General features: G+C 43.4%; 1 protein-coding gene across 1 annotated transcript in view; it reads right to left on the bottom strand.

Moving 5' to 3' along the window:
• Window positions 1-5,911: 5,911 nt before the first annotated feature.
• The window catches only part of TNFRSF4 (TNF receptor superfamily member 4), a 50,591-nt gene continuing 29,828 nt past the window's right edge, over window positions 5,912-26,674 (bottom strand). The window contains exons 2-7 of the mRNA XM_082274582.1: window positions 25,269-25,394; window positions 23,156-23,284; window positions 18,895-18,961; window positions 17,236-17,462; window positions 13,332-13,442; window positions 5,912-6,775 (exon numbers count right to left, since the gene is read on the bottom strand). Of these exons, the coding sequence (XP_082130708.1) occupies window positions 6,696-6,775; window positions 13,332-13,442; window positions 17,236-17,462; window positions 18,895-18,961; window positions 23,156-23,284; window positions 25,269-25,394 (740 nt within the window). The 3' untranslated portion in view covers window positions 5,912-6,695. The remainder of the gene's footprint in view (window positions 6,776-13,331; window positions 13,443-17,235; window positions 17,463-18,894; window positions 18,962-23,155; window positions 23,285-25,268; window positions 25,395-26,674) is intronic.

Raw genomic sequence — 26,674 nt, 5'->3', positions numbered from 1 at the left:
CATGACACACCTGGTGACTCCGATTCCCCATGACACACCTGGTGACCCTGATTCCCTTTCACACCAGGGATCCTCCATGTCACACCCAGGGACCCCGATCCCCTGTTCTGGGGATGCTCACTGAGCGGTATGAAGAGAGTGGCCCGCGCTCTGTCCTCCTTCACTGTGATTCCTTTTCCTAGGACACTCCTCTCCTGGACCACAGTGCTCACCACAGCTCCAGCCGAAGAGGATCATCATGCAGGCAGCACTCCGGTGGGCTCCCTTCCTGCGTCTTGGGGCTCCCCCAATATTGGTGGAAAGCCAAGGCTTGGTAGTTCCGCCACTGCCCCAGACACCTAGCATCTTCCTCTGTCCCTTCTTCCTCCCCCACTGCTGCCCCTCCCCTCAGCTCACAGGGATCATTAATAAAGGAGAGTGCCGACTCGTGGCTGCGCCCCTAGATGGCAATGCGCCCTAGGCGGCTGCCTAGTTTGCCTAGTGGAAGCACCGGCCCTGCACGTTCCCCTGACCTAAATCCAATAGAACACCTCTGGGACATTATGTTTCGGTCCATCCAATGCCACCAGGTTGTACCTCAGTCTGTTCAGGAGCTCAGTGATGCCCTGGTCCAGATCTGGGAGGAAATACCCCAGGACACCATCCGTCGTCTCATTAGGAGCATGCCCCGAGGTTGTCAGGCATGCATACAAACACATGGGGGCCATACACACTACTGGGACAGTTAAAGGTGGCTCTTGGGTCAGATAGGAAGGTGAGAGGCTTGATTGCTTACTGGTGGTGGTTATAGAAGCACCTGATTGCTCGCCACGGAGGGGTTTGAAACTGCAGGGAATTTTGTGGTTCCTGTGGATATATTTATCACTGGGACTTTTTGCACAAATGCACTTTATTTGCAATATCTAAACACTTTCTATTGAATACCTTTTCCACATGAATGTATGAATTTGTCTCATGAATTTTTGACCTTTGTTCACTTTGGAGTATTTTATTTATTCATATGACTTTTTTGCTATTTAATCTCGGAGGAGAGTGTAGTGTTATATCTGGCGCCGCACTATTTTTTGATTATTGATTTGGGTTGTGGAGTGAAAACACAGTGAGTGAGAGCTGCCGGAGTTTTCTTATTTATTTCACTTTATTTATTTTTTATACATAAGTTGCGCTGATAGTTTTCTCTATATCCAGCAGGTCCTAAATTGACAGGCGTGGGGATGCAGGTGTACGCCTGAACACAGACAGTGCATTTGGGGACGGCTCACCTGCACACCTGTCCAATTAGGGCCTGCGGCTGTGTTCATACAGGCGCTGCATCCCCATAGAATGACCGGTGGCTCCAGCCAAACCCCCTTCCTTCATACAGCCAGAGTACCTGTGGGAATGAGCCCTTAATTCTATTTTTCTAACTTAAAAAAACAGATCTCCCCAGCAGTGTGCTGTCACTACAAAGAGGGATTCCATCTTCATCTGGTCTTCTCTCTGGTTTCTTGGGCTCCAGTTGTTTGGCCAAACTGCGATAATGTAAAGCCCCGTACACACGCAGCGATTGTTGGCCGTAAATTTTCGGCCAACGTCCGATCGGCCGATTGTCGGCTTGTTAGTATGATGCTTCCGACAACCGACTGCGACTTTTCAGCCGAACAAAATCTGGTGTGCGGGCTATAAATTTTTTGTTGGCCGTCAGCAGAACGGCCGATTGTTCCTCAGTCAGTACAGAATTCGGCTGCCAAAAATGTGATGATCAAGACTGGGCATGCTCAGAGAAGAAAAAACACACGAAAAGTAGACCAGAACATGACATCACTTCTGCAGTTGGTTGTTGCTGGCCAACAAAATTCGTGTGTAAACTAGAGCACATTTCAACCAACACAACAACACTGGACAAAAGACGGCCGATCGGTCGGCCAACAATCGGTGCGTGTGTACGAGGCTTTACTCACACACATGCTGTCATGATCACAGCACAGCTCTCTCAATGGATGGTATGTCATCCATTGAGAGTGCAGTGCACATGCGCTGGTGCTATCACCGGCTGCTACCTTTATAAGATATTCACTGAACCTATTATAGGCTTACCTGTAGATGCAAGATAAAAAATGGAGTTTACTGCTGCCAGATCAGTTATTAAATGGGTAAATAGGAGTAGTTGATACATGAATGCAGAGGGAGCTGACAGTGAAGGGGAAAAAAAGAAAAGCTGCATAGTTCAGGCAGTAGTCTGGGGCCCCTTTCACACTTGTGCAACCTAAAAGTCGAGCGATTTTGACACGATTGTGCCGCAATTTTGACTGGACTTTAAGCAATGCCTATGTCTTTGGACCTCAGAACATATTAAAATCGTCCCAAAGTAGTGAAGGGACTACTTTGAAGTCGTTGCGACTTGAAGTCGTACAGATATGAACGGTACTCATTGAAAATCATGGAGTATGACTTGTCATGCGACTTTGCAGTCCCAAATCACAGGACAAGTTGCACAAGTGAGAAAGGGGCTTGGGGGAGAGAAGTGGGAAGCCCAGCTACATAAAGCACATATACTGTGGACAGAGAAGAAAATGATATTCCCAAACTGTGATCATATTGGCAATGGAGAAAAAAGGCTGTATCGTAACCCCCTCTTCGAGCACAGTCTGAGCCCATGTGCATGAAGAGATTGCACCTTTTGGATTCCTCCACACGTCAATTGGTTTGACAAGCTTCTATGTTAGGGGGCGATGGATCGTAATTTTGATCACTTTGCTACTTAAAGCAGAACTGAAATTTGAATTCTAGCTTACACCTAACTAGTCTTAAAATTGTCCCCTCTCCCTTCTTAGCACCTATGCTAACTAAAGTGTGTAATAAAGATGTATATACTTAACTATTTTCAGGCCACTCCCATTCGGTCACGTGGCCTCCTCTGTTTCATCCAGTGCAGTTCAGGGAAGAGGGTTTAAACATAAGGAAACCCTGAATTCCCTGGCATAAAAACAAGGTCAATATGGGTCCATAGTACTCTCAAAAGCAGTTTTATGTCTACATGCTTAAATTTGGAGTGAAGACAGTTCAAGGCCAACCAATCCCAGAGGGAAGATAAGGTACCGGTAGTTCAAAATAGGTTTTCTCGGCCAGCCAGAAAAGGTGCCCCTAGCTCAATAAAGGGAGGCATTGGGAGTTTCTGAAAAGGGTATAAACATGTACACAAAGCTGATGCAATCATTAATTGAGCAATGGTCATTCTGTAGAACAGCTTTGCAGTGGCCAGTGGATGGATCTTTTGATACCCTGTGCTTGTGTAAGGCTGGCCATACACTATACAATTTTCTTGTTCAACTTTACTTACCAAAACCATGTAATATAGGGTCAAACCTAAACACTTTCAATTTGTATGCAGTCAGGCAGGCCCTTGCACTAAATAGTTTAAGGTAAATCTAAAGTAAATTGAATAAGAAAATTGTATAGTGTATGGCCAGCCTTACTATGGGCATGGTAACCGCTGGAGAGTGAATGCAATAATTAGTTAATACAGAGAGTTTCGATTTCAGATATTTACAATTTTATGTATTTCTAAACCCAAAATTTTATTTTCTTATTTTATGGTTAGGGAATGGTTAGAACCCCTGTCATATTTTTTTTTCCTATTGAAAAGATTACCCTTCACTTACCTAAAGACACAACAGAAAGTGAAAGGACATCTCCCAAATGCAAGAGGGAATTCACATTTTAGTTGGCACTGAAAAAAAAGTATGCATTGGAAAAATATCTCTATATTCCTGTTCCAGTGACAACTGTAACATTTCGGAATTTCCATCATGTTTCTTCACCATTGTGACCAGGACAAACACAGACATGGATAAAAACATGAGAGGGATTTATCTCTTCCCCACCTTATCCAAAAATGATTTTACTTTATGTATACTTTATGTTATAGAGAAATATTAAACAACTGAAAAGTGTCCCTGTTGCTCAGGAATTTTCCAGTATCCTTTGCATACCACTGCTCCCCGATGAGTTATATTGTGATCAGTGGGAGTCGTAGGGTACCCTAAGGCCCCTTTCACACTTACTGCTCCATCGGCGGACCTCGTTTTTCTCAGCAGGGGATCGATCTGCCGATCCCACGATGAGCAGGCGGATGGCAGCTCTGTCTCCGCGCTATGTGCTGAGACAGAGCTGTCAGGTCCCCGCTCTTCTCTATGGGGGAATCAGATGAGAACGGACCACCTGTCCATTCTCATCCGAACCCATCCGATCTGATCTGCCAGACTAATGAAAAATAGAGTTTTCATCTGTCCAGATTTGACGTGCAGGATCGGATGTCAGCAAACATGTCTCCGCTGACATCCGCTGCCCCACAGAGATGCATGGGGCATCCATTCAGATCCGCCTGAAAAACTGACAGGCGGATCTGAATGGTCCGCAAGTGTGAAAGGGCCCATATTGTTTTCAAAGTTTGTGCTCCTATACATTACAATCGGTAGCTCAAACAACAAAACAATCCCATACAAGTTGTCCACATAACCAAATATACACAAATTATATCAAAATTTATATGAACAAGTGTGCACTTTATTAATACATATACAGTATGTCCTAAATATAAACACACAAACTGAGTATCCACACAAAAAATAAAAACCTTCACAAAATGCACATTATATTTAACAAATTGATGCAACGTGGCCCATTATTCAAAAAACCAGCCCAAAATATGCCAAGGATCAGCCAGTAAATGGGGAGCTCACTATGAGCAAAATTCTGGCATGATCCAGGTCCCTGAATTAATTTTTAGGTGCAAAATAAATTATTCAGTGTTCACAGCCCAAACAAATGACACAAAAGGTATACTTACTATCAAGAACTAGGCATGATCTTGAGTTTGGTTCTAAACCCATGATGTAGCAGTCAATGGCAGGTCACTCAGCTGCATGCAGGGGGTTCCCAACCTCACAGCTGCATGTACAGAAAGGGGTGGAGATGCTTGTGGCAATATTAACCTAATAGGACCACATGGCCATAATAGCTAAAGGTCATTGTCTAATGTAGCCATGTGGTCCTATCAGGTCAATGATATCACGAGCATCACCCCCCTCCCCTGTCCCCTAGCAAACAAATGCCTTTGGGAAGTCCCCTACCTACAGCAGATTGGCTCGGCACTGATAGCTATCTCCTGGGTTCAGACCAAACTGAAGCTCCCCCCTTTAAAACACTAATGGTGTGAGTACACGATTAGAATATCGCCCGATCATTCGACCACCGACTTTTAAAAAAGTATTTGTCGGTCGAAAACGTTGCCAAAGTACATGGCCCGAATATCGCCCGACCGGTGCCCGCCGACCATCGAAACAGTGTTCGTCGGTCGAAAACGTTGCCAACGTGATGAGGTTAAACTGAACGACCTCAACACCAACGTATAGAATATCGTTCTTTCGCAAACGAGACGACAGAATTTTTCGGGTTTTTCAAACTGTATTTTTCGTTCACAATATCGATATCGCTCATTGATGGCTGGACATTAACGAGTAGAATATCGGCCGATCGCTCGCTGAACGGAAATTTTCGTCCGATATTCTTATCGTGTATTCCGGCCATAAGTGGAAATAAACTGCTAATACAATGGGGAAAATATTTATTTGATCCCCGGCAGATTTTATAAGTTTGCCCACTTACAAAGAAATTAAGGGTCTATAATTTTTATCATAGGTGTATTTTAAATGATAGAGACAGAATATCAACCAAAAATCCAGAAAAAACACATGATGCATTACAAATGTTATAAACTGAGTTACAGTTCAGTGAGTAAAATAAGTATTTGATCCCCAAGCAAAACATGACTTAGTATTTGGAGAAACCCTAATTGGCAGGCACAGAGGTAAGACGTTTCTTGTAGTTGGTTACCAGGTTTGCACACATCTCAGGAGGGATTTTGGTCCACTCTTCTTTACAGATCTTCTCTAAATCCTTAAGATTTCTGGATTTTTGGTTGATATTCTGTCTCTATCATTTAAAATACATCTATGATAAAAATGATAGACCCTTCATTTCTTTGTCAGTTGGCAAACTTACAAAATCTGCATGGAATCAAATAATTGTTTTCCCCACTGTATATCTCCAACTGCTACTCTCCAACTATCTCCAACTACTCCACTACCCATTGGTGCTGGTTCTGATGGTAAACAATAGACTGCGGTTAATACAAAGGGCAGGCATCTTGATATAGGCGGTGACTTTCCCACCAATATGCAAATGTAGCAAGCCAAGACCGCTATGTATACTGAACTATTTGAAGCAGACTTTGTATAGGTTTCTGTTGCTGGCTAACAAGGCTGAGTGCTGGGAAACCTGTGTTTTAGATATTTACATTTCACATTAGTTTACGTAGCAATAAAAAAAGAAATTTTAATGTAAAGTATGAGTATAGGAAAACCAGGTAGATCTAGGGGTACAACTACTTCCAATGACATTTCCCCCACAGCTGCCCTTGGAAAGCAAGGACATTTGACCTGTAGGATTGTCACTCGTGTATTACAGTTTGTGTTCCTCCAGGATGATTAAACGGAAATGTTTTGTCATAAAATGGTAAGGAAATGAAAATGTTCTTTAAATAAGCAGGAGGCTCACGGGCAGCTCTCTCCAGGCTCCAGGAGGGTCAATGTATGTCACTGGATACCAGTGAATAAAAGCAGCTTTTAAGACTGCATGGAGGTCAAGACAGTTCTTCACACAGGATTGTTCTTGGCAAGACTAGATTCAGAATCCGTGCTTTCTTCTTGTACTGGTACTTTGCATTTCTTGGTTCCTGGAAGAAGAAATTTGAAATCTCATTAGCATTTATATAAAGAGAAACCTTGGGCAACATGAAAAAGTAATTATAAGGATACTGATGTTATTCAGCAAACAACGCAACTGTAATAAAGTTGAAACATTTAATGATCTAGATGTGCAAAAAGCACCAAAAGCAGAGCCTATAGTGTTCAGATTCAGTTTTCTTTAGACTCCTTTGTGCTAAAAAAAAATATCCAACATGTTTCAGGGGTTCAAAGGGTCCCCCTTCATTAAGACTTGCTACTTTTAAACAAAGTATGTACTGGACTAATGAAATAAGGGGGACCTTGAAGGGTAATTAGCCTGATTGTACTGCTTCAGAAATCTTAGCACTGAAAGTGTGATCTATAGAAATGACTTGATCCAAATAGCAAGCATCCTGCAGATCGTGAAAATCTTTAATCCAAAAACTTGTGCAGATCATAACAGATGAACAGGCGACCGGAACGGAAGTGGGAGCGGTCACCTGTCAAAATTGGGTACCTGCTCCCCCCCCCCCCCTCCTCCCTAAAAGCTCAGTTTCACAAACAGGAGTCGGGGAGGAGGCCTTAGGCTCCTTTCACACACTCCGTCCGTTGGACGGAGTCCGTTTTTCTCAGCGGGGGATCGAGCTGCCGATCCCCCGCTGAGCAGCAGGAGGACAGCCATGTCTCCGCACAGCTGTGCGGAGACACAGCTGACAGTTCCCCATGCATCTCTATGGGGGAAATCGGATGTCAACGGACCGTCAGTCCGTTCTCACCCGATCCCATCCGATCCGATCCGCTGGACGGATGGAAAATAGGGTTTCCATCCGTCCAGATTTGACGGATCGGATCGGGTCGGATGTCAGCGTACATGTCTCCGCTGACATCCGATGCCCCATAGGAATGCATGGGGGGACCGTTCAGATCCGCCAAAAAAACGGACAGGCGGATCTGAACGCTCCGCCTGTGTGAAAGGGGCCTTAAAGCAGAACTTTCACTTTTTGGTGGAACTCCACTTTAAGACCTGACTGAGAACATCTACTACTTTGGGAGATCTAGCACTCCACACCTTTTTTCTACTTAAAGCAGTTCTTTAGTCACTTTTTAAACTTACTTCTAACAGCATTGTTTCCCCCTCTTTAAATATGAGTGGATGACAAAAACTAATTTTCTAGCTGCAAAATACCTTTTTTTTTTTTTTTTTTTTCCATAGTTCGTGTCCACTTCCTGCTCTGGCGAATGTCGTCAAACATCTGCTCCTGTTGACTCCTGGGATATTTTTGTCAGAAATCCCAGGTGTCTTTAGGCTTTTTTTTTTGGAAGTAAAGGGGAGCTGGAAGAGGGTGGAGAAAAACTAAAAGAGGGCGGAGAAGTGCTGGAAGAGGGCGGAGGACAGGCAGCCATGGACGGGGATGGCCGGAGGTCGGACTCCAATTTATACTGTGCATGAGCAGACTTGCTATGTGCTGCTGTACTGCGCATTCTCGGATTTGCCATTTACTGCGCATGCATGAACCCGTATTGTGGAGGGCGGAGAAGCCACAGGAATTTCCCAGAAACTGAAGGTGCTGGCCAGAGGCGTAACTAGAACCCTTAGGGCCCCGGTGCACAAAACCATAAAGGGTCCCCGAACCCCTGGCCGGGGCCCTTCCCTTCAAGCCTGGGGCTCTTCCCACTGATCCTGGGGCCCTTTACTCTCGTTGCGGGGCCCTTTATTATGGTCCCCGCAGCCGGAGCCTTTCACAAGTTCTGCAGTGGGCCCCCTTCCTGCCATCTTCGGGCCTACCCATGGTGGTAGAATGCAAGGGGCCGGTTGCAAGTGTGACCTTTGCGATCTTGGAAGTTCACCCAGTGTCAGTAGTTTTGATTTTTTGGTATTTTAATTGTATTATTTTTTTATCATTTTATTTAATTTTTTTTTTACATTGTAACCGACTATGACTCTGTCCATTCAGAAAAGGAAGGAACTGGTAAAATACATATTTACCGACCCCTTCCTGTTTCTCTATTGAGACACATCCCCTGCAGCAGCCGGCAGGAAAGGGAGCACGGAGTGGGGGTCAGCACAGTAGGGGGGGACCGGGGGAGCACACAGGGGCTCAGAAACAGCAGAACACAAGTGAACTGGATAGGAGGAGTGGCGGGGGCAGCATACAGAGGAACCAATCTCCTCCATTTTCCTCCTGCAGCTACAGGAGGAAAAAGGCAGAAAGTGATTTCTCTACATACTGCCCCCCCCAATCCAGGTGTACTGGGGAGCCGCAAAGGCACCCCGGAGCATGGGGCCCAGTTGCAATTGCAATCCCTGTAGTTACACCCCTGGTGCTGGTTTCAGCTGCCCTCAGTTAAAATGGCCACCATGACATACATGATCAGAGGAGTAATAAACTGTTTTTCACACTGCAGAATGGAACATTAAGAAAAGAAAGTAGATAAGTCACATCACTGCTGTTTTTAGATGCTGCTTGTATTTTTTCCAACATTTATGAGCATTGACTGAAGTTGCACTTTAAAGCGTATGCTTAGATAAAAGAATGAAGAAAAAAAAAAACATAATCCGTACATCTTCTCATGTTTTACCCCTTTAAATAAGCTGAAGGTTGTAACTCTTCCCCACTCCACTAAAATGTAGTTTTTATCCTTGTCTGTGATGCCCATTGGAAAATATATGGAAATGAAGGCATCTCCCCGACAGGGACACAGGTGGCAAAAAAAAATTCAGACAACGCCTTCAATCCTTCCCTGCTCTGTCCAGACTGGAATAAAAAGGTTTGGCTGAAGTTGGGCTGTATTAAACTGATGCTAACATCCAGAGATGGGGGACTTAAGTCACATGACTTGACTTAAGTCAGACTTAAGTCACCAGTTTGAGGACTTGAGACTTGCTTGACTAAAATTAATAAAAGACTCGACTTGACTTTGACTTGACTTGAGACTTGACTTTGACTTGAGACATATGACTCGAAATGACTTTACTTTTTTAAGTTATTAAATATTTGCATTTTCTCAAGATGTGTTAAAGCAAAATTAATGTGCCTGTTATGTTTCTGACACCACAGTCACTTAAAACAGCTCAGTGTGTTTTGATTTTTAGGACACTGGCTGTTTAACAATGGAAATACTTAACATGTTTTTATTGACTGTGGTGTTGAAACATGACCGGATGAAGGATTTTGAGCTGATTGGGCATTCAAAGTGTTTCTTTAATATAAATAACGTGAAGCTGCGCTAGCAGATAATGAAGTGAGTAATTATGTGATAAACAATATGTGAATGACACAAAAAATATGATAATAATAAAAAATATAAAATATGTATCAAATAACAATTGATGTGCTATTTAAAATATCAGTAATCAAAAAGGATCATATAAAGAAAAGTCCCAAATTCAGTGCAACGCAAACAGAAGATGAAAAGTCCTCCACCACAGCACAGGTAAGATTTCTTCCACGGTACATATGAAGAATCACCAAATCTGAAGGCTTGCCAGATGTAGAATATATTACGCCAGACAACACTCCTATGGATATTGGATAGTGGGTAGTGACCAAAACCATCAAAGGTTATCCCTCTCCCGGAGTAATGGTATACCAATACCAGGCTGATGTTATCCAAAGAGCATGTAAAACATAGGAAGATCCATAGTGTAGTACGTTTAAAGGCTTTATTATTAATAAAAGAAATGCACTCACATAAGGAAATGTAATCGCTCGTAACAAATAGCGGGCCGGCTGTACAGCGCTGAACACTAATGCCCGTCCTTCCGGGTCCACGTGGTGATGTCAACACACCGGTCCCTACGTGTTTCATCACAGGTGACGTCTTCCTGGGGGAGCGATTACATTTCCTTATGTGATTACATTTCCTTATGTGAGTGCATTTATTTTATTAATAATAAAGCCTTTAAACCAGGGGTGGGGAACCTACAGTTTGGGGGCCGTATGCGGCCCCCGAAGTCATCTGGTCCGGCCCCCCATGCAGCGGAGTCTGTGTCTCTCAGCTGATCTGTCAGAATGGAGCCGATGCTTCCTGTATAGTTCCTGCTCCGTTATGACAGTCTGAGTGAGTCACAGGTGGAGTGATATCAAATGCACTCCGCCTGTGACCAATACAGGAAACATCACCTCTTCCAGCCAGAGCCAGCAGTACCAGCCAGAACCAGCAGTACCAGCCAGAGCTAGCAGTACTCACAGCAGTACCAGCCAGAACCAGCAGTACACACAGCAGTACCAGCCAGAACCAGCAGTACCAACAGCAGAACCAGCAGTACTAGCCAGAGCCAGCAGTACCCACAGCAGTACCAGCCAGAGTCAGCAGTACCTACAAAAGTACCAGCCAGCAGTACCTACAGCACAGTACCAGCCAGCAGTACCAGCCTGAGCCAGCAGTACCCACAGCAATACCAGCAAGCAGTACCAGCCTGAGCCAGCAGTACCCACAGCAGTACCCGCCTGAGCCAGTAGTACCAGCCAGCAGTACCCACAGCACACTACCAGCCATCAGTACCAGCCTGAGCCAGCAGTACCCACAGCAGTACCAGCCAGCAGTACCTACAGCACAGTACCAGCCTGAGTCAGCAGTACCAGCCTGAGCCAGCAGTACCCACAGCAGTACCAGCCAGCAGTACCCACAGCAGTATCAGCCTGAGCCAGCAGTACCAGCCAGCAGTACTCACAGCACAGTACAAGCCAGCAGTACTAGCCTGAGCCAGCAGTACCCACAGCAGTACCAGCCAGCTGTACCCACCAGCAGTACCAGCCAGCTATACCCACCAGCAGTACCCGCCAGCAGTTCTTTTCAAAACTTACCACCACAAAAAAGTCGACTGCACTCCAGACTGACCGAGGCAAACCTGGAAAACCTGTTGCGAGTAGCAACATCATCAATACCATCTAACATCACACACCTCACCAAAGAGAAGCAGTTGCAGCCATCACATTTGGGGTGAGTTAATTAAATGTTTGACCAAATATAACAGGCTATTTTTTAAGGTGATCATTTTGTACGGCCCCCGAATGATTTTATAAATACCCAAATGGCCCTTGGGAGAAAAAAGGTTCCCCACCCCTGCTTTAAACGTACTACACTATGGATCTTCCTATATTTTACATGCTCTTTGGATAACATCAACCTGGTATTGGTATACCATTACTCCGGTAGAGGGATAACCTTTGATGGTTTTGGTCACTACCCACTATCCAATATCCATAGGAGTCAGGGGCGTAACTACAGGGGTTGCAGGGGTTGCAATCGCTACCGGGCCCCATGCTCCAGGGGGCCCGGTAGCAAACCCGTGGGTGAACTTCCAGGATCGCAAAGGTCACACTTGCGACCGGACCCTGGCATTGCACCACTGTGGGGAGGCCCCAAGATTGCAGGAAGGGGGCCCACAAGATTGCAGGAAGGGGGCCCACTGCAGAACTTGTGAAAGAATCCTGCTGTGGGACCGTAATAAAAAGCCATGCAACAAGTGTAAAGAGCCCCAGGATTAGTGGGAAGAGCCCTGGGCTTGAAGGTAAGGGCCCCGGCCAGGGGTCTGGGGGGCCCTTCATGGTTTTTTGCATCAGGGCCCTGAAGGTTCTAGTTACGCCTCTGATAGGAGTGTTGTCTGGCGTAATATATTCTACATCTGGTAAGCCTTCAGATTGGGGGATTCTTCATATGCACCGTGGAAGAAATCTTACCTGTGTTGTGGTGGAGGACTTTTCATCTTTTGTTTGCGTTGCACTGAATTTGGGACTTTTCTTTATATGATCCTTTTCATTCCTGATATTTTAAATAGCACATCAATTGTTATTTGATACATATTTTATATTTTTTATGTGTCATTCACATATTGTTTATCACATAATTACTCACTTAATTATCTGCTAGCTCAGCTTCACGTTATTTATTTCTTAAGTGTTATCCCACTATAAGCTGCTGTTTTTTTCTTTGTTTGCTATCAATTTTTGTATTTGTTTCTTTAATATGCCAAGGAAAAAGCACTAAGCAGTTTTGTTAATGTTGAAAATAAAACAAAACCTTTCCTGACCACTGACTTTTAACTGATTTAAAGGTGAAAATTGGGGTAGATCAGTATTTTGACTTGATTTGTGACTTGACCAAAACAAATGACTTGACTTGACTTGCTTGACTTTTAGCAGGGACTCGACTTGACTTGCTTGCTTTTCGCCACAGTAACTTGGGACTTGCTTGTGACTTGCACATGTGTGACTTACTCCCATGTCTGCTAACATCCCTTAGAGCAGTGGTCCCCAACTCCGGTCCTCAGGGCCCACTAACAGGCCAGATTTTAAGTATTACCTTGGGGAGATGCAGACTAGAGTACTGCAACCACTGAGCAGCAAATTATATCACCTGGGATGTATTTCAGTTATCTTGCAAACCTGGCCTGTTAGTGGGCCCTAAGGGCCAGGGTTGAGGACCACTGCCTTAAGAGCACATCCCATTGACATTCATATTTGGAAAAGCAGAGACAGATTTAGTTTTCTTTATAACAAAGTGTGTTTGTCATCTGGTACACACAGGACATGGTGGTACATCACTTTCTACAATACTTACGGATGAATCCTCTCTTTACTTTCCTCTTTTTTGTCTGTATTATCACTGCCAGCAGAATTCCAGCTGTTGCCATCAGCAGGGTAACAGTGATAAGAATTAAAGTGACAGTATCTAGGATGGAAAAAAGAACATGAATCAGATAGTAGAATACAGCTAATTAAAGTACAGAACATTCAAATTGTAAAAGTCAGGTTTCTATATATGAATTTGCCATTGATTATCCTTTTCTTTGATTTGGTCTTGATATACCGTGCATCCGGAAAGTATTCACATCGCTTCATTTTTTCCACATTTTTTTTATGCTACAGCCTTATTCCAAAATAGATTAAATTCATTATTTTCCTCAAAATTCTACAAACAATACCCCATAATGAGAAGGTGAAATAAGTTGGTTTGCAATCTTTGCATATTTATTAAAAATAAAAAAGGAAAAAAGCCCATGTACATAAGTATTCACAGGCTTTGCCATGACACTCAGAATTGAACTCAGGTGCATCCTGTTTCCACTGATCATACTTGAGATGTTTCAACAACTTGATTGGAGTCCACCTGTGGTAAGTTCAGTTGATTGGATATGATTTGGAAAGGCACACACCTGTCTGTATAAGGTCCCACAGTTAACACTGCATGTAAGAACACAAACCAAGATATGAAGACCAAGGCATTGTTTGTAGACCTCCAAGAATTGTATCATGGGTGAAGAAACATTTCTGCAGCAGTGTAGGTCGCAATGAGCACAGTGGCCTCCATCATCTGTAAATGAAAGAAGTTTGGAAGCACCAGGGCTCGTCCTCGAGCGGGCTGCCCAGCCAAAGTGAGCGATCGGGGGAGAAGAGCATTAGTTAGGGTGGTGAACAAGAACCCAATGATCACTGACAGAGCTCCGGTGTTTCTCTGTGGAGAGAGGAGAACCTTCCAGAAGAACAACCATGTCTTCAGCACTCCACCAATCAATCCTGTATGGTAGAGTGGCCAGACGGAAGCCACTCCTCAGGAAAAGGCACATGACAACCCGCCTGGGTTTTGCAAAAAGGCACCTGAAGGACTCTCAGACCATGAGAAACAAAATTCTCTGGCCTGATGAAACAAAGATTGAACTCTTTGGCCTGAATGGCAAGCGTCATGTCTGGAGGAAACCAGGCACCACTCATTACCTGGCCATTACCATCCCTACAGTGAAGCATGGTGGTGGCAGCATCATGCTTTGGGGATGTTTTTCAGTGGCAGGAACTAGGAGACAAGTCAGGATCGAGGGAAACATGAATGCAGCAATGTACAGAGACATCCTTGATGAAAACCTGCTCCAGAGCTCTCTTGACCTCAGACGGACCCTAAGCACTCAGCCAAGATAACAAAGGAGTTACAACTTTATCAATGCCCTTGAGTGGCCTAGCCAGAGCCCAGACATGAACCCGATTGAACATCTCTGGAGAGACCTGAAAACGGCTTTGCACCGACACTCCCCATCCAACCTGATGGAGCTTGAGAGGTCCTGCAAAGATAAATGGGAGAAACTGCAAAAAAATAGATGTGCCAAGCTTGTAGCATCATACTAAAAAAGACTTGAGGCTGTAATTGGTGCCAAAGGTGCTTCAATAAAGTATTGAGCAAAGGCTTTGAATACTTATGTACATGGGATATTTTTCCTTTTTTTATTTTTAATAAATTTGCAAAGATTTCAAACAAACTTCTTTTACGTTGTCATTATTGGGTATTGTTTGTAGAACTTTGAGGAAAATAGTTAATTTAGAGCCCGTTCACACTGGGGCGACCTGTCAGGCGACCTGGTCGCCTGACAGGTCGCCGTAGGTCGCCTTCCATAGAGAAGCTGTGGACCCGTTCTAATAGGAGCGACACAAGTCGCTCCGACTTAGAAAAAGGGTCCGGAGCTACTTTGGGGCGACCCGGAGCGACCTGCATAGACTTCAATGATATGAAGTCCGTGCCGGCCGCTCCGAGGTCGCGGTGCGAGCAGCGCACCGCGACTTCACAGGTCGCCCCGGGAAGTAGCGTCGCCCCAGTGTTAACGGGGTCTTAATCCATTTTGGAATAAGGCCGTAAAAACAAAATGTGGAAAAAGTGAAGGCCCATTCACATATATCTTTAATGAATGGGTTCCTCATAATGGGGTGTATGTGTCTTCAATTCTTTTTGTTTTGAGACATAGTACTATATCTTATAGTGTTTTCTTTTTTTGTTTTTGATTTTATGTTCATATTTATTTATTTTTTTAAATTTTCTTTCAAGGTTCTACTTTGATATGATTATTATCTATGGGTGTGTATACGTTTAGTCTGTATACCCATAAAGCTTGGAACTAGGTCTGCAATCACCACATTGGAAACACACGTTAACCTGTGATTTTACACACATATGTATATATGACTCAGAGAAATTGTGTCAATGACACGACAGACTGCAACATATGACATTTTTCATTTTGGCCACAGCTCCACTTGTCAGCCAGGGTATCCCCGGCAGTGCTGGCATGCTTTGTTTACAAGTTTAAAGCAGTATTTTTTTCTAATAAATTATTTAGAACCCCCAAACATTATACATTTTTTTAGCAGTGACCCTAGGGAATAAAATGATGATCATTGCAGTTTTTTATGTCACACAGTATTTGCGCAGGGGGGGGGGGGGGGGGGAGGTAATGAATTAAAAAAAAAGAAAAACAACATATACCCCAATTTTTTTATAAAATGTATAAGATGATGTTACGCCAAGTAAATAGATACCTAACATGTCACATTTTAAAATTGCACACACTCGTGGAATGGCGACAAACTATAGCACCTAAAGATCTCCATAGGCAACATTTTAAATGCATTTTTAGAGTTACAGAGGAGGTCTAGCACCAGAATATTGCTCTTGCTCTAATATTTGCAGCGATACCTCACATGTGCGGTGCGAACACCGTTTACAAACATGTGCGTGACTTTCAGATGCGTTCGCTTCGGCGCGTGAGCATGAATGGATGGGGCACTTTAATTTTTTTTTTTCTTATTTATTTTACTTTATACCGTCCCTTTATTTTGATTTTTTTTATCACTTTTATTCCTATTACAAGGAATGTAAACATCCCTTATAATAGAAATAGGCATGACAGGTCCTCTTTATGGAGAGTCCCGGGGTCAAAAAGACCCCAGATCTCTTCTTTACCTTTAAAAGCAAAAGAATAAAAAAAAAAAAAAAAGTTTTTATCTTTTGCTTTAAAAAAAAAATATATATATTTTTAGCCTGGCCCCCCGCACCTTTGAAAAGCATTGCAGCAACTCCTGAGCCTCTCGGACCGGTTTCATGAGAAAGCCAACCACTGGCTGCAAAATGTCGGGGTTATGGCTGATATCTTCAGTCATAATCCTGGTAAACCACTTGCAAACCGCAATGTTTATATACGTATTGCCATCAGCAAGTGGTTAAAATCCAGCTCTTAACTCTATACTTTATTGCTGTCAACGTATTATTGGGGACATTTTCTGTCATTTCCTTTCCTTGAGACAAAGCAGTCAGTGGGAGGAAATCTCTCAAATGTAAGTGAAGTCCCCTCTTAGACCGCTGTTACTGAAACAGGTGTCCCTACTGGAACATTTCTAAGCTCTCGACCTCAGCACAGAAACCTCAGCTGCCCTGGAAACATATGTGCGGCATGTAGACATTAAGGCCCACTCTCCCTGCCACATTCTCCTTGCCAACACACATATGCATTATGTGGTCGGTAGGAGGTTAAATAGTACATTGAGGTTTATATATTAGACCAAAAGAGAGACACCTAATGAGGAACGAGAGACAAAGGGATTTAATTATGAAGGAAGGAGGAACAGTTATTTGGAATAAGGGACATTTGGGGCTATAAAACAGTCATGTCTCAGGTCTCTGTCCATTCCCACCAGCTGATATTTACCCCAGTTTATGACCATCATGGTGTTGGGTTGTGTGGAGTGTTTGGTGGCGGTGACAGAGCTCTCCACAGCAGTTGTTTCAGCATTCCCTGGCATTCTTTGTGTATGTCGAGGAATTGTGGTGACAGATGTAGGTGGAACCCAAACAGTTATGCTCTTCAGCTTGGAACATTGTACATCTTTCGTGGCAGATCCTGGTACAAGCACTGTCAGGCCTAAAGTGCTGCAACTGAAAGAGGGCAGAATATTAAAGACAATTCATGAAAACCGCATGAGGATAGGCAGAGTTCACATAATTTAGCACCTGAGACCGGAGTGTATTAGCATACCTCATTAAAAGAAAACCTCATACAAAACAGCCCAGCTCTGACGGACCTAAAAATGATCACTTGCAGTGGGGCTATGCCCAGACTGCAGGAGTTATTTGCTTGTTTAGGGGTAGGGGACAGTAAAAACATTTCAACTTACCCGATCCTCTGCTCCCCTAGCAGATGGAACCTCCCCATACCCTGGTGGTGGGCTGCCCTTCAGCATCATCATGTCCAATGTTGTGGTTCTGATGATGTTTGAATCATAAACTGCTGGAGCTAGGGGGAGCAGACGCTGGGGAGGATCAGGTAAGTAAACCTTATTTTCTATGTCCCATAAACAAGCAATAAGGGATGACCTTGCCGCAGTTATTTCTACACTAGTTCTGGGTCAGAGACTCTAAGTGTGCAGTCCTTGACCCTGAGAGGTCAGGTAAGACCCTTCCCTCACCCAACCCCTTTAAACTCACTTTGCCTAAACTCCCTTGTTGCTTTTTTTTCCATCACAACACTACTCGTTTATGGAGGAACTTGAGATTGTCTGCTCTCTGATAGTGAAAATCTAGGCCCGGGCATTGTCATGTGATTGAGGTAACCAATTTCCCTATTCAAAGACACCAGTGATTTCAGTGCTGGCTGCAATAAAGGAAAGAGTGGTGGAGGAGTGCATGAAAGGTACTTATAAGGGGGTTAGATCTTCGCAGAGACAATGTCACATTGCTCTGCATGAGCAAGGTGATGGTGTCTCTTTAAGACCTGCTATGTTAAAGGGACTCTGTCATATGAGAAGCTACAAGGGCTGCCATCCCTACCATATTTCTGAAAATGCTAGTAGCTTTAATATTTCTGAATCAAAGACTTGGACCAAGCATGCTGTAGAAGAGCGTCAGAGAGCATCATTTTCAGGGACAAATACTTAGAAAGCATTGAAGCCAAAGCTTCAGTATGGCAGCAATGAAAAAACATTTTCAGAGAAGAGATCAGTAATGGCACCCTCCATTATTCTCTTATGACAGAGTCACTTTAAGGAAGCCCATTCTCTTTGAATGGGCTGCCAGTGCTTCCGAATACAGTTAAAAAAACACACACAACTGACTCTTTTTTTTTTTTTTTTTCTTTTACTGCACCTTTCTGCAACACTAAGAGGTGAAAAGTTCTTAGTATTTGAAAAAAGAATTAACATGACAGCCAGGCAACCAACAGAGGAGGTCATCAATGGCAGGCTATACTATTCTCTAGTGACAGGTTTCTTTTACAAATACCTTTTTTAATGACTTAAAAAAGCGTATCACATTATTAAACAGTTACTATATTTATTTAGGTATTTTTCAAAATGAAAACTCCTTCACTTACTTGGTCCATGGACGGCATTTGCTGTTTTCTTCAGACGAGAAATGTCCATGGGCACAGGGCTGGCATTCTGCAATAAACACACAGCTGTGGTCATTTCTAGAAGGGCCAATCATATTATCTCACAATGTCTATGGACTGTTACAGACTCCAGGCAAGGACTGAGAAACAGTTTTCAGGAAGTTTTAATGACCTTTTTTTCTTTTTGCCACTAGAAGGCGCAACTATGGCTTGTCAGCCAAACTGCTCTCCAAATTTTCCCTCTGCTGGAGATCCCTTATATAGCATGTAATCAGAATGCTTTTTGCCCTACACAAGTAACCAAGCACGTTAAAGTGAGCATCTTAATTTATTTTATTTATTACAGGTACTTAATGCTTTACACATACTGTGCACAGTGCTTTACACATACTGTACATTGTCCATTCACATCAGTCCCTGCCCTCAAGGAACTTACAATCTAAGGTCCCTAACTCACATTCATACATATACTAGGGCCAATTTAGAAAGGATCCATTTAACCTACCAGCATGTCTTTGGAATGTGGGAGGAAACCGGAGTGCCCGGATGAAACACGCAGGCACAGAGAGAACATGAAAACCTTGGGAAGGTAGTTCCGTGGTTGAGATTCGAACCGGACGTCTCTTTATTGTTCTTTTTTTTTTGCCCTATTAAATATAAATACCATTCCAAGTCTACAGGCTTGAAAAGATCAATTTTTAAATGGATAGAAAATTGGCTAAAAGATAGAATTCAGAGAGTAGTGGTTAATTATTATTACTCTGAATGGTCTAAGGTTATCAGTGGTGTACCCCAAGGTTCAGTGTTGGGACCCTTACTTTTCAATATCTTTATAAATGATATAGGGTCTGGGATTAAAAGTACCATTTCAGTCTTTGCAGATCACACCAAGCTATGCAGTGAAATAACTTCCTTACAGGATGTCTCCAACATACAAGCTGACCTCAATGCACTGTTTCATTGGGCAACTATGTGGCGAATGAGGTTTTTTGTATTAACAGAGGCATGGACTCCAGAGAAAGATATCATTTTGCCCCTGTACAAATCATTAGTAAGACCTCATCCTCAGTTTTGGACACCAGTTCTCACAAAGGATATCAGATAACTGGAGAAAGTGCAGAGAAAGACAACCCAACTGATAAGAGGCCTGGAGGAGCTCAGCTATGAGAAAAGATTAGAGATTAGAGGAACTGAATTTATTCTCTCTTGAGAAAAGGACATTAATGGGGACATGATCAACATGTATAAGGGGTCCATATAGTGAACTTGGTGTTGAGTTATTCAATTTAAGGTCAACACAGAGGACAAGGGGGCACTCTTTAAGTCTAGAGGAAAAGAGAAATTTGTACTGGACCTCAGTACAGTGAAAAAAAAACAGGAAAAAAAAGCAGAAAAAAAAAAAAGCACACGGAAACGCATCAAAAATGCAGTAAAAACACGCATGCAAAAACGCATTCGGAACAGATGTGTTTTTGTAGTGTGAACCAGCCCTAAGTCCATTAAAAGTACAATGGCACTTCAAACTAATAGAGTAAACTAGTTGTTTCTGCCACAGCTTTTGCCTAGTAACCAAAGAGGGTCACTTGCTTGGCATGGGAGCCATTCATTTATAAATGACTGCAAAGAATAATGTTGGCTTGTAATCTAAAGTAACCAATGGGAGATTAGCTTTCATTAGTCTGCCTGCTCTAACACCATAAAGAATGATTTCTGATTGGTTACCACGAGTTGCAGCACACCATCGTTTTTTTTTTTTTTTTTTTTGCAGTATTAATAAAGTGTAAAGAATGGTTCCTTTTTTCTTTTGCTGTCTGTGTCCAGTTTGGGAGAGCCCCCATCACTTACTATTCCAGAGACACAACAGGAGATAAGAGGACATTTCTGTAAGGTGGGGGGAATTTAAGTTACTATACAGAAAAAAAAAAAAGAAGAAAAATAGAGGGGGTGGGCCAAGGGGACTTTTAAAGGGACACTGTCATCAAGACAAATAGCAAAAATCAGACATGTATATAAAATTAAACAAATTTTATTATATCAAAAAAGAAAAAAGGGGGAAGACAATGTTTAAAAGTTATTATTATCGTGTTGGCAAACACTAATAATAATAATAAAGCATACAGAGCAATTGATAAATTTATTGTTATCAATTGCTCTGTATGCTTTATTATTATTATTAGTGTTTGCCAACACGATAATAACTTTTAAACATTGTCTTCCCCCTTTTTTCCTTTTTGATATAATAAAATTTGTTTAATTTTATATACATGTCTGATTTTTGCTATTTGTCTTGATGACAGTGTCCCTTTAAAAGTCCCCTTGGCCCACCCCCTCTCTTTTTCTTCATTTAATTGGGACGTGGACACTTTTACCCCTTGCGATCTACCTCCAATCTGATAGCTGTCCCCTTCTTTCATACTAAGTTTCTATACAGATGACTATGGCCACAAGGACAAATTGAGAGGGTGAAACTTCACAGCGGGGGACAGCAATAAAATAAAAACCGCCTATACTCTATCCAAGGGAAAAAAAAATTTCCTTTGCATATATTTTACCCCTTGTCATGGGCTCCCACTTGCCATTTAAGGGGTACCAAACACCTGGAGTTTCAGGTGGGCTTCCTGACCGTGTGATACTTGTGAATGGTTGTCACACTGGTCACATGATTGGCAGCATGTCCATAAAGTCCCCCATTCTAAATAGTGACTGAAAGTTGTCGGCGACGGCTTGGTCACGGTGTGGGGAGCACACAGGTGAGTGCGGTCTGTGAACAGAAGAGCGGAGCTGGCACATTTTCTGAAAGCTTAGCACATATACTTTACACTGGTAGGGTTGTGTTAAAAAGAAAATGATTAGAAATCACAAAAAAGCAGGAACTACATGTAGCTGCCTCCTAGGTAGGTGCTAGGTAGGTGTATATAGTTTTTGGTTTCTCTGCCTAACAGGGAGATAGCTAGATAAATCTAGAAGCTGTCTGCTTATTAGGATGTCCAAGGATCTCATCAGGTGTTACGGAGGAAGGTGACCTGCGGACAGGGACTTTTGAGTACAGACACTACTGGGACAAGGTCACCTAGAGACCAGGGCGAACATGGAAAATTGCGCCCCCCCCCCCTAAGATGTATGCGCATTATGTGTCAGTAAAAAAAAATGAGCGCTAATCTGCAAACTTAGCTTTCATTCATCCCTTTCATTCCACATATGTTCCAGCACAATTCTCCCCAGAAAAAAAAAATTCCCCCTTTCTAGCACAAATGATCTACCCCTCAAATTTCCCCTCCAAGCACAAATCCTCTCCACTCCAAATCCCCCTTCCCAGCACAAATTCCCCTTCCCCCAACCCCCCCCCCCCCCCAAAAAATATATCCTACTAGCACAAATGTCCCCCAATCATTCCTATTAGCACAAATCCCCCTCCCATAGAGAAAATTCCCCTCCTAGCACAAATCCCCCCACCATATTACCTTTTCAAGCACAACCCCCCCCCCCAATCCCCCCATCCTAGCATAAATCCTCTCCCCCTATCTCCCCTCTCAATATAAATCCCATCCAGATCACCATTCCTAGCATACGTCCTGAAATTTCCCCTCCTAGAACAATTTTTACCTCCTCTCACCCCCCCCCCCCTCTAATTCCCCCACCCAACACAAATCCCCTCTCCTCAATCTCCTTGAGATGCCCCTGAACCTCACATTATACCACAGTGCCCAGATAGCTTCCCCTCCTTCCCACCCCTTGTCCCGGCCCTGAGTACAGACATCCCACAGGGATCCTAGAGACTGTTGCTGTTAAAAATCCCCCTCTTGGTGCTAGAAAGTCAGCGTGCTGGGTGTAAGCTAAAGGGAATACTTGATAGTGTCCTGAATATCAAGAGTTCATTGAGTCTGCTGCTAACACAAGCAAAGGATTTATTCTTCCCATGCAAGTGCTGTATAGTTAAGCAGAAGATCTGCTATTCAGTTCCACCAAGTGAGGCCTAGTGAGAGTTGTCCTCGTCTGTACAAAATTGAATTTGGAGTATCCCATCAAGCCCTTCTCCTATCCAAGTTCTCCAAATACAACAACAAAACAAATCCCCAGACTGGTCATTGGAGACAACGAGCGAAAGAGTGTGTGTGCACCTGGCAGTGTGTGAAAATGTCCGGTATGACCCAAAAAAGATCCATACTCGGCAGTTCCTACGGGAGCAGTGCTACATACACATGGCAATTATAACATTGATTTCTAATGACAATATAGAACTCACTTTTATTGACTATCTCTCTCCCGCGGTCACAGGTACAGGCTGTACTTCTGTCATTTTTTGAATAGCTTCCTTCGGGGCAGATACAGACGGCATCTGAACTTTTCGTACATGGCGTTTCTTCAATGCTTCCTTCAGCAAAGAGAGTCAGAAGAATATTCATTTTATATCTTTTATGCCAAAACGGATGAGGTTTACTGACCTCCATTTTTATGAGCACATTTAAAAAATAGCTTCAGGTACAGTATAGTGGGATAGGATATGGCAAGGCAATGAAATAAACAGTCGGTAGCATTCATCACTTATCTTCTCCCATTCCAATTGTACAATCAGACATGAACATTACCTTGCTTCAGATCTGCATATAAAATGAAACTGAATTGACAGATGACATGCATATATGGGAGCCGTCATACATGATAAATGATTTGTACTTCTGTCCACCCGTTCCTGAAATTTACCCAGCCCTGCCAGGTTGGTGACTGGACTTTTCTTTATTGTAGTCAGAGCAATACAGCTTGGTCACCTCCCTACCTCAAGCCTGTGATTGGACAGTGTAGGAGTAGCAATGATGACCTCTCCACGCCCGGCCCCTCCCTGTTCCTGTCTGAGCTCTGCTGTATAGGGGATTAGAAGAGGTTGATGCCAAGTCAAATTGAGGTACTCACACTAGCTGCATTGGAAAACTATGTAAATATATTTAATTTAAGTATAACTAGCATCTGTCTGGAGTTCATCTTCAAAGTGGTTGTAAAAGATGAAACCTTGAAACCTTCAGAGTGCAGCGCCCCCCTCAGCCCCCCAATACTTACCTAAGTCAGATCTCAATCCATCGATGTACACGAGACCCGAGGCTCTCCCGGGTCTCTCCCTACTGCCTGGCGGAGATGCAGCAACAGGAGCCATTGGCTCCCACTGCTGTCAATCACAGCCAGTGAGGTGGGGGCGGGGCTGGGCCGAGCATGCATGCACTCGGCAAGGGGGAGGGGCACAGAGTGCTGGAGGGGGACCTGAAAAGAGGAGGATCAGGGCTGCTCTTTACAAAAGCACTGCACAGAGCAGGTAAGTATAACATGTTTGTTATTTTTTTTAACCACTTGCCGCTCGCCCGCCGTAGCCCTACGTCGGTCGCGCGCATGGTGCTGGGGGGCGAGGCAATGGGGATGCCGACCCACGGGACCGGTGGACGCGATTGCCGCCAGGCACCCGTGATCGCTCCCTGCTGACAGAGAAGGACGGTCAGCTGTTGTAAACACAGCTGACCATTCTTCTTTCTGAAATAATCACAGAGCTCCTGTGATCTTCTATATAGGATCACAGGTCTCTGTGGTCATTTCACAAGCCCATCCCCCATACAGTTGGAAAACACCCCCTAGGCATTCACTTAACCCTTTGATCACCACTGTGTTAACCCTCCCCTGCCAGTGTCATTAGTACAGTAACAGTGCATTAATTTTAGCACTGATTACTGTAGTAATGTCACTGGTCCCCCCAAGTGTCAAAAATGTCAGTTGGGGGTCCGATCTGTCCACCGCAATGTTGCAGTCCATCTGAAAAATCGCTGCTATTACTAGTAAAAAAAAAAATATATAAAAATGACAGAAATCTTTCCCCTAGTTTGTAGACGCGATAACTTTTGCGCAAACCAATCAAAATATGCTTGTTGGGATTTTTTTTACCAAACATTTGTAGCAGAATACAAATTGGCCTAAAATAATGAAAAAGTTAGATTTTTTTAATTGGGAATGTTATATAGCAGAAAGTACACCATTTTTTATTTTTTTTTAGAATTGTTGCTCTTTTTTTGTTAATAGCGCAAAAAGAAAAATAGCAGAGGTGATCAAAAACCATCAAAAGAAAGCTCTATTTGTGGGAAAAAAAACATCAATTTTATTTGGGTACAGCGTTGCATGACTGCTCAATTTTCCGTTAAAGTAACGCAGTGCCGAATCACAAAAAAGGGCCTGGTCATTAGGGGACAAATCCTTCTGGTCCAGAACTGGTTAAAGGAACCCGTGTATGGCATGAGCCATACATGGGTTCACCTTATCACTCCTTACATTACAAAACCAAGCATGGCAGAAAGATATCTCTTGACTTTGATTTTACTGCTTACCTGTGCCACAGATTTTGCATCTCATGCATCTGGGTCTGACGTTTGCGGGGTTAAAATGACCTTCTGGACATTTGCTGCATGTTGATGCTGAATTGTACCTTGTGCACTCCAAAGTTATTTCTTCACCTGCATTAACACAAAGAAAAACCCAAAAACAATGAAAATATGTGAGATAACCGCAGAAAACAATGGGGGTTATTTACTAAACCTGGAGGGTGCAAGTGAGAAATCTGGTGCAGCTCTGCATAGAAACCAATCAGCTTCCAAATTTTATTGTCAAAGCTTAATTGAACAAGCTGAAGATAGAAGATGATTGGCTACCATACACAGCTGCACCAGATTCTGAGTGCTCCAGATTTAGTGAGTTACCCCAATGTCTCATTATTATAATTGTATCACAAAAATCATACTAGTTGACCTTTTACCGCAAGTTCATTCCGTATGGAACCCCAATGCACCTTGCAATGGATTAGTCTATGGCGCTGCCAAAAGGTGGTGCATGCACTATTTTCTGCCTGCGTGCCACAATGCACGTTAGTGACATGACGCTGTGATGCGACACACGCCCATAGGCAAGCTGCATTGGGATGCCAATCATTCTCAATGGCACTGCACAGCACTATATACAGTATCTCACAAAAGTGACTACACCCCTCACATTTGTGTAAATATTTTTCTACATCTTTTTATGTGACAACACTGAAGAAATGACACTTTGCTACAATGTAAAGTAGTGAGTGTACAGCTTGTATAACAGTGTAAATTTGCTGTCTCCACAAAATACCTCAACACACAGCCATTAATGTCTAAACCGCTGGTAACAAAAGTGAGTACACCCCTAAGTGAAAGTGTCCAAATTGGGCCCAAAGTGGTAATATTTTGTGTGACCACCATTCTTTTTCAGCACTGCCTTAACCCTCTTGGGCATGGAGTTCAACAGAGCTTCACAGGTTGCCACTGGAGTCCTCTTCCACTCCTCCATGACAACATCACGGAGCTGGTGGATGTTAGAGACCTTGCACTCCTCCACCTTTCATTTGAGGATGCCCCACAGATGCTCAATAGGGTTTAGGTGTGGAGACATGCTTGCCCAGCACATCACCTTTACCCTCTTCTTTAGCAAGGCAGTGGTCATATTGGAGGTAAGTTTGGGGTCGTTATCATGTTGAAATACTGCTCTGCGGCCAGTCTCAGAGGGGAGGGGATTATGCTCTGCTTCAGTAAGTCACAGTACATGTTGGCATTCATGGTTCCCTCAATAAACTGTAGCTCCCCAGTGCCAAACCATGACACTCCCACCACCATCCTTGACTGTAGGCAAGACACACTTGTCTTTGTACTCCTCACCTGGTTGCCGCCACACACGCTTGACACCATCTGAACCAAATAAGTTTACCTTGGCTTCA

This window comes from Pelophylax lessonae (genome assembly GCF_965119305.1).
Source record: "Pelophylax lessonae genome assembly, chromosome: 12".
NCBI lineage: Eukaryota > Metazoa > Chordata > Amphibia > Anura > Ranidae > Pelophylax > Pelophylax lessonae.
The sequence above is the reverse complement of the archived record's forward strand: the minus strand, read 5'-3'. Positions and strand labels throughout refer to the sequence as shown.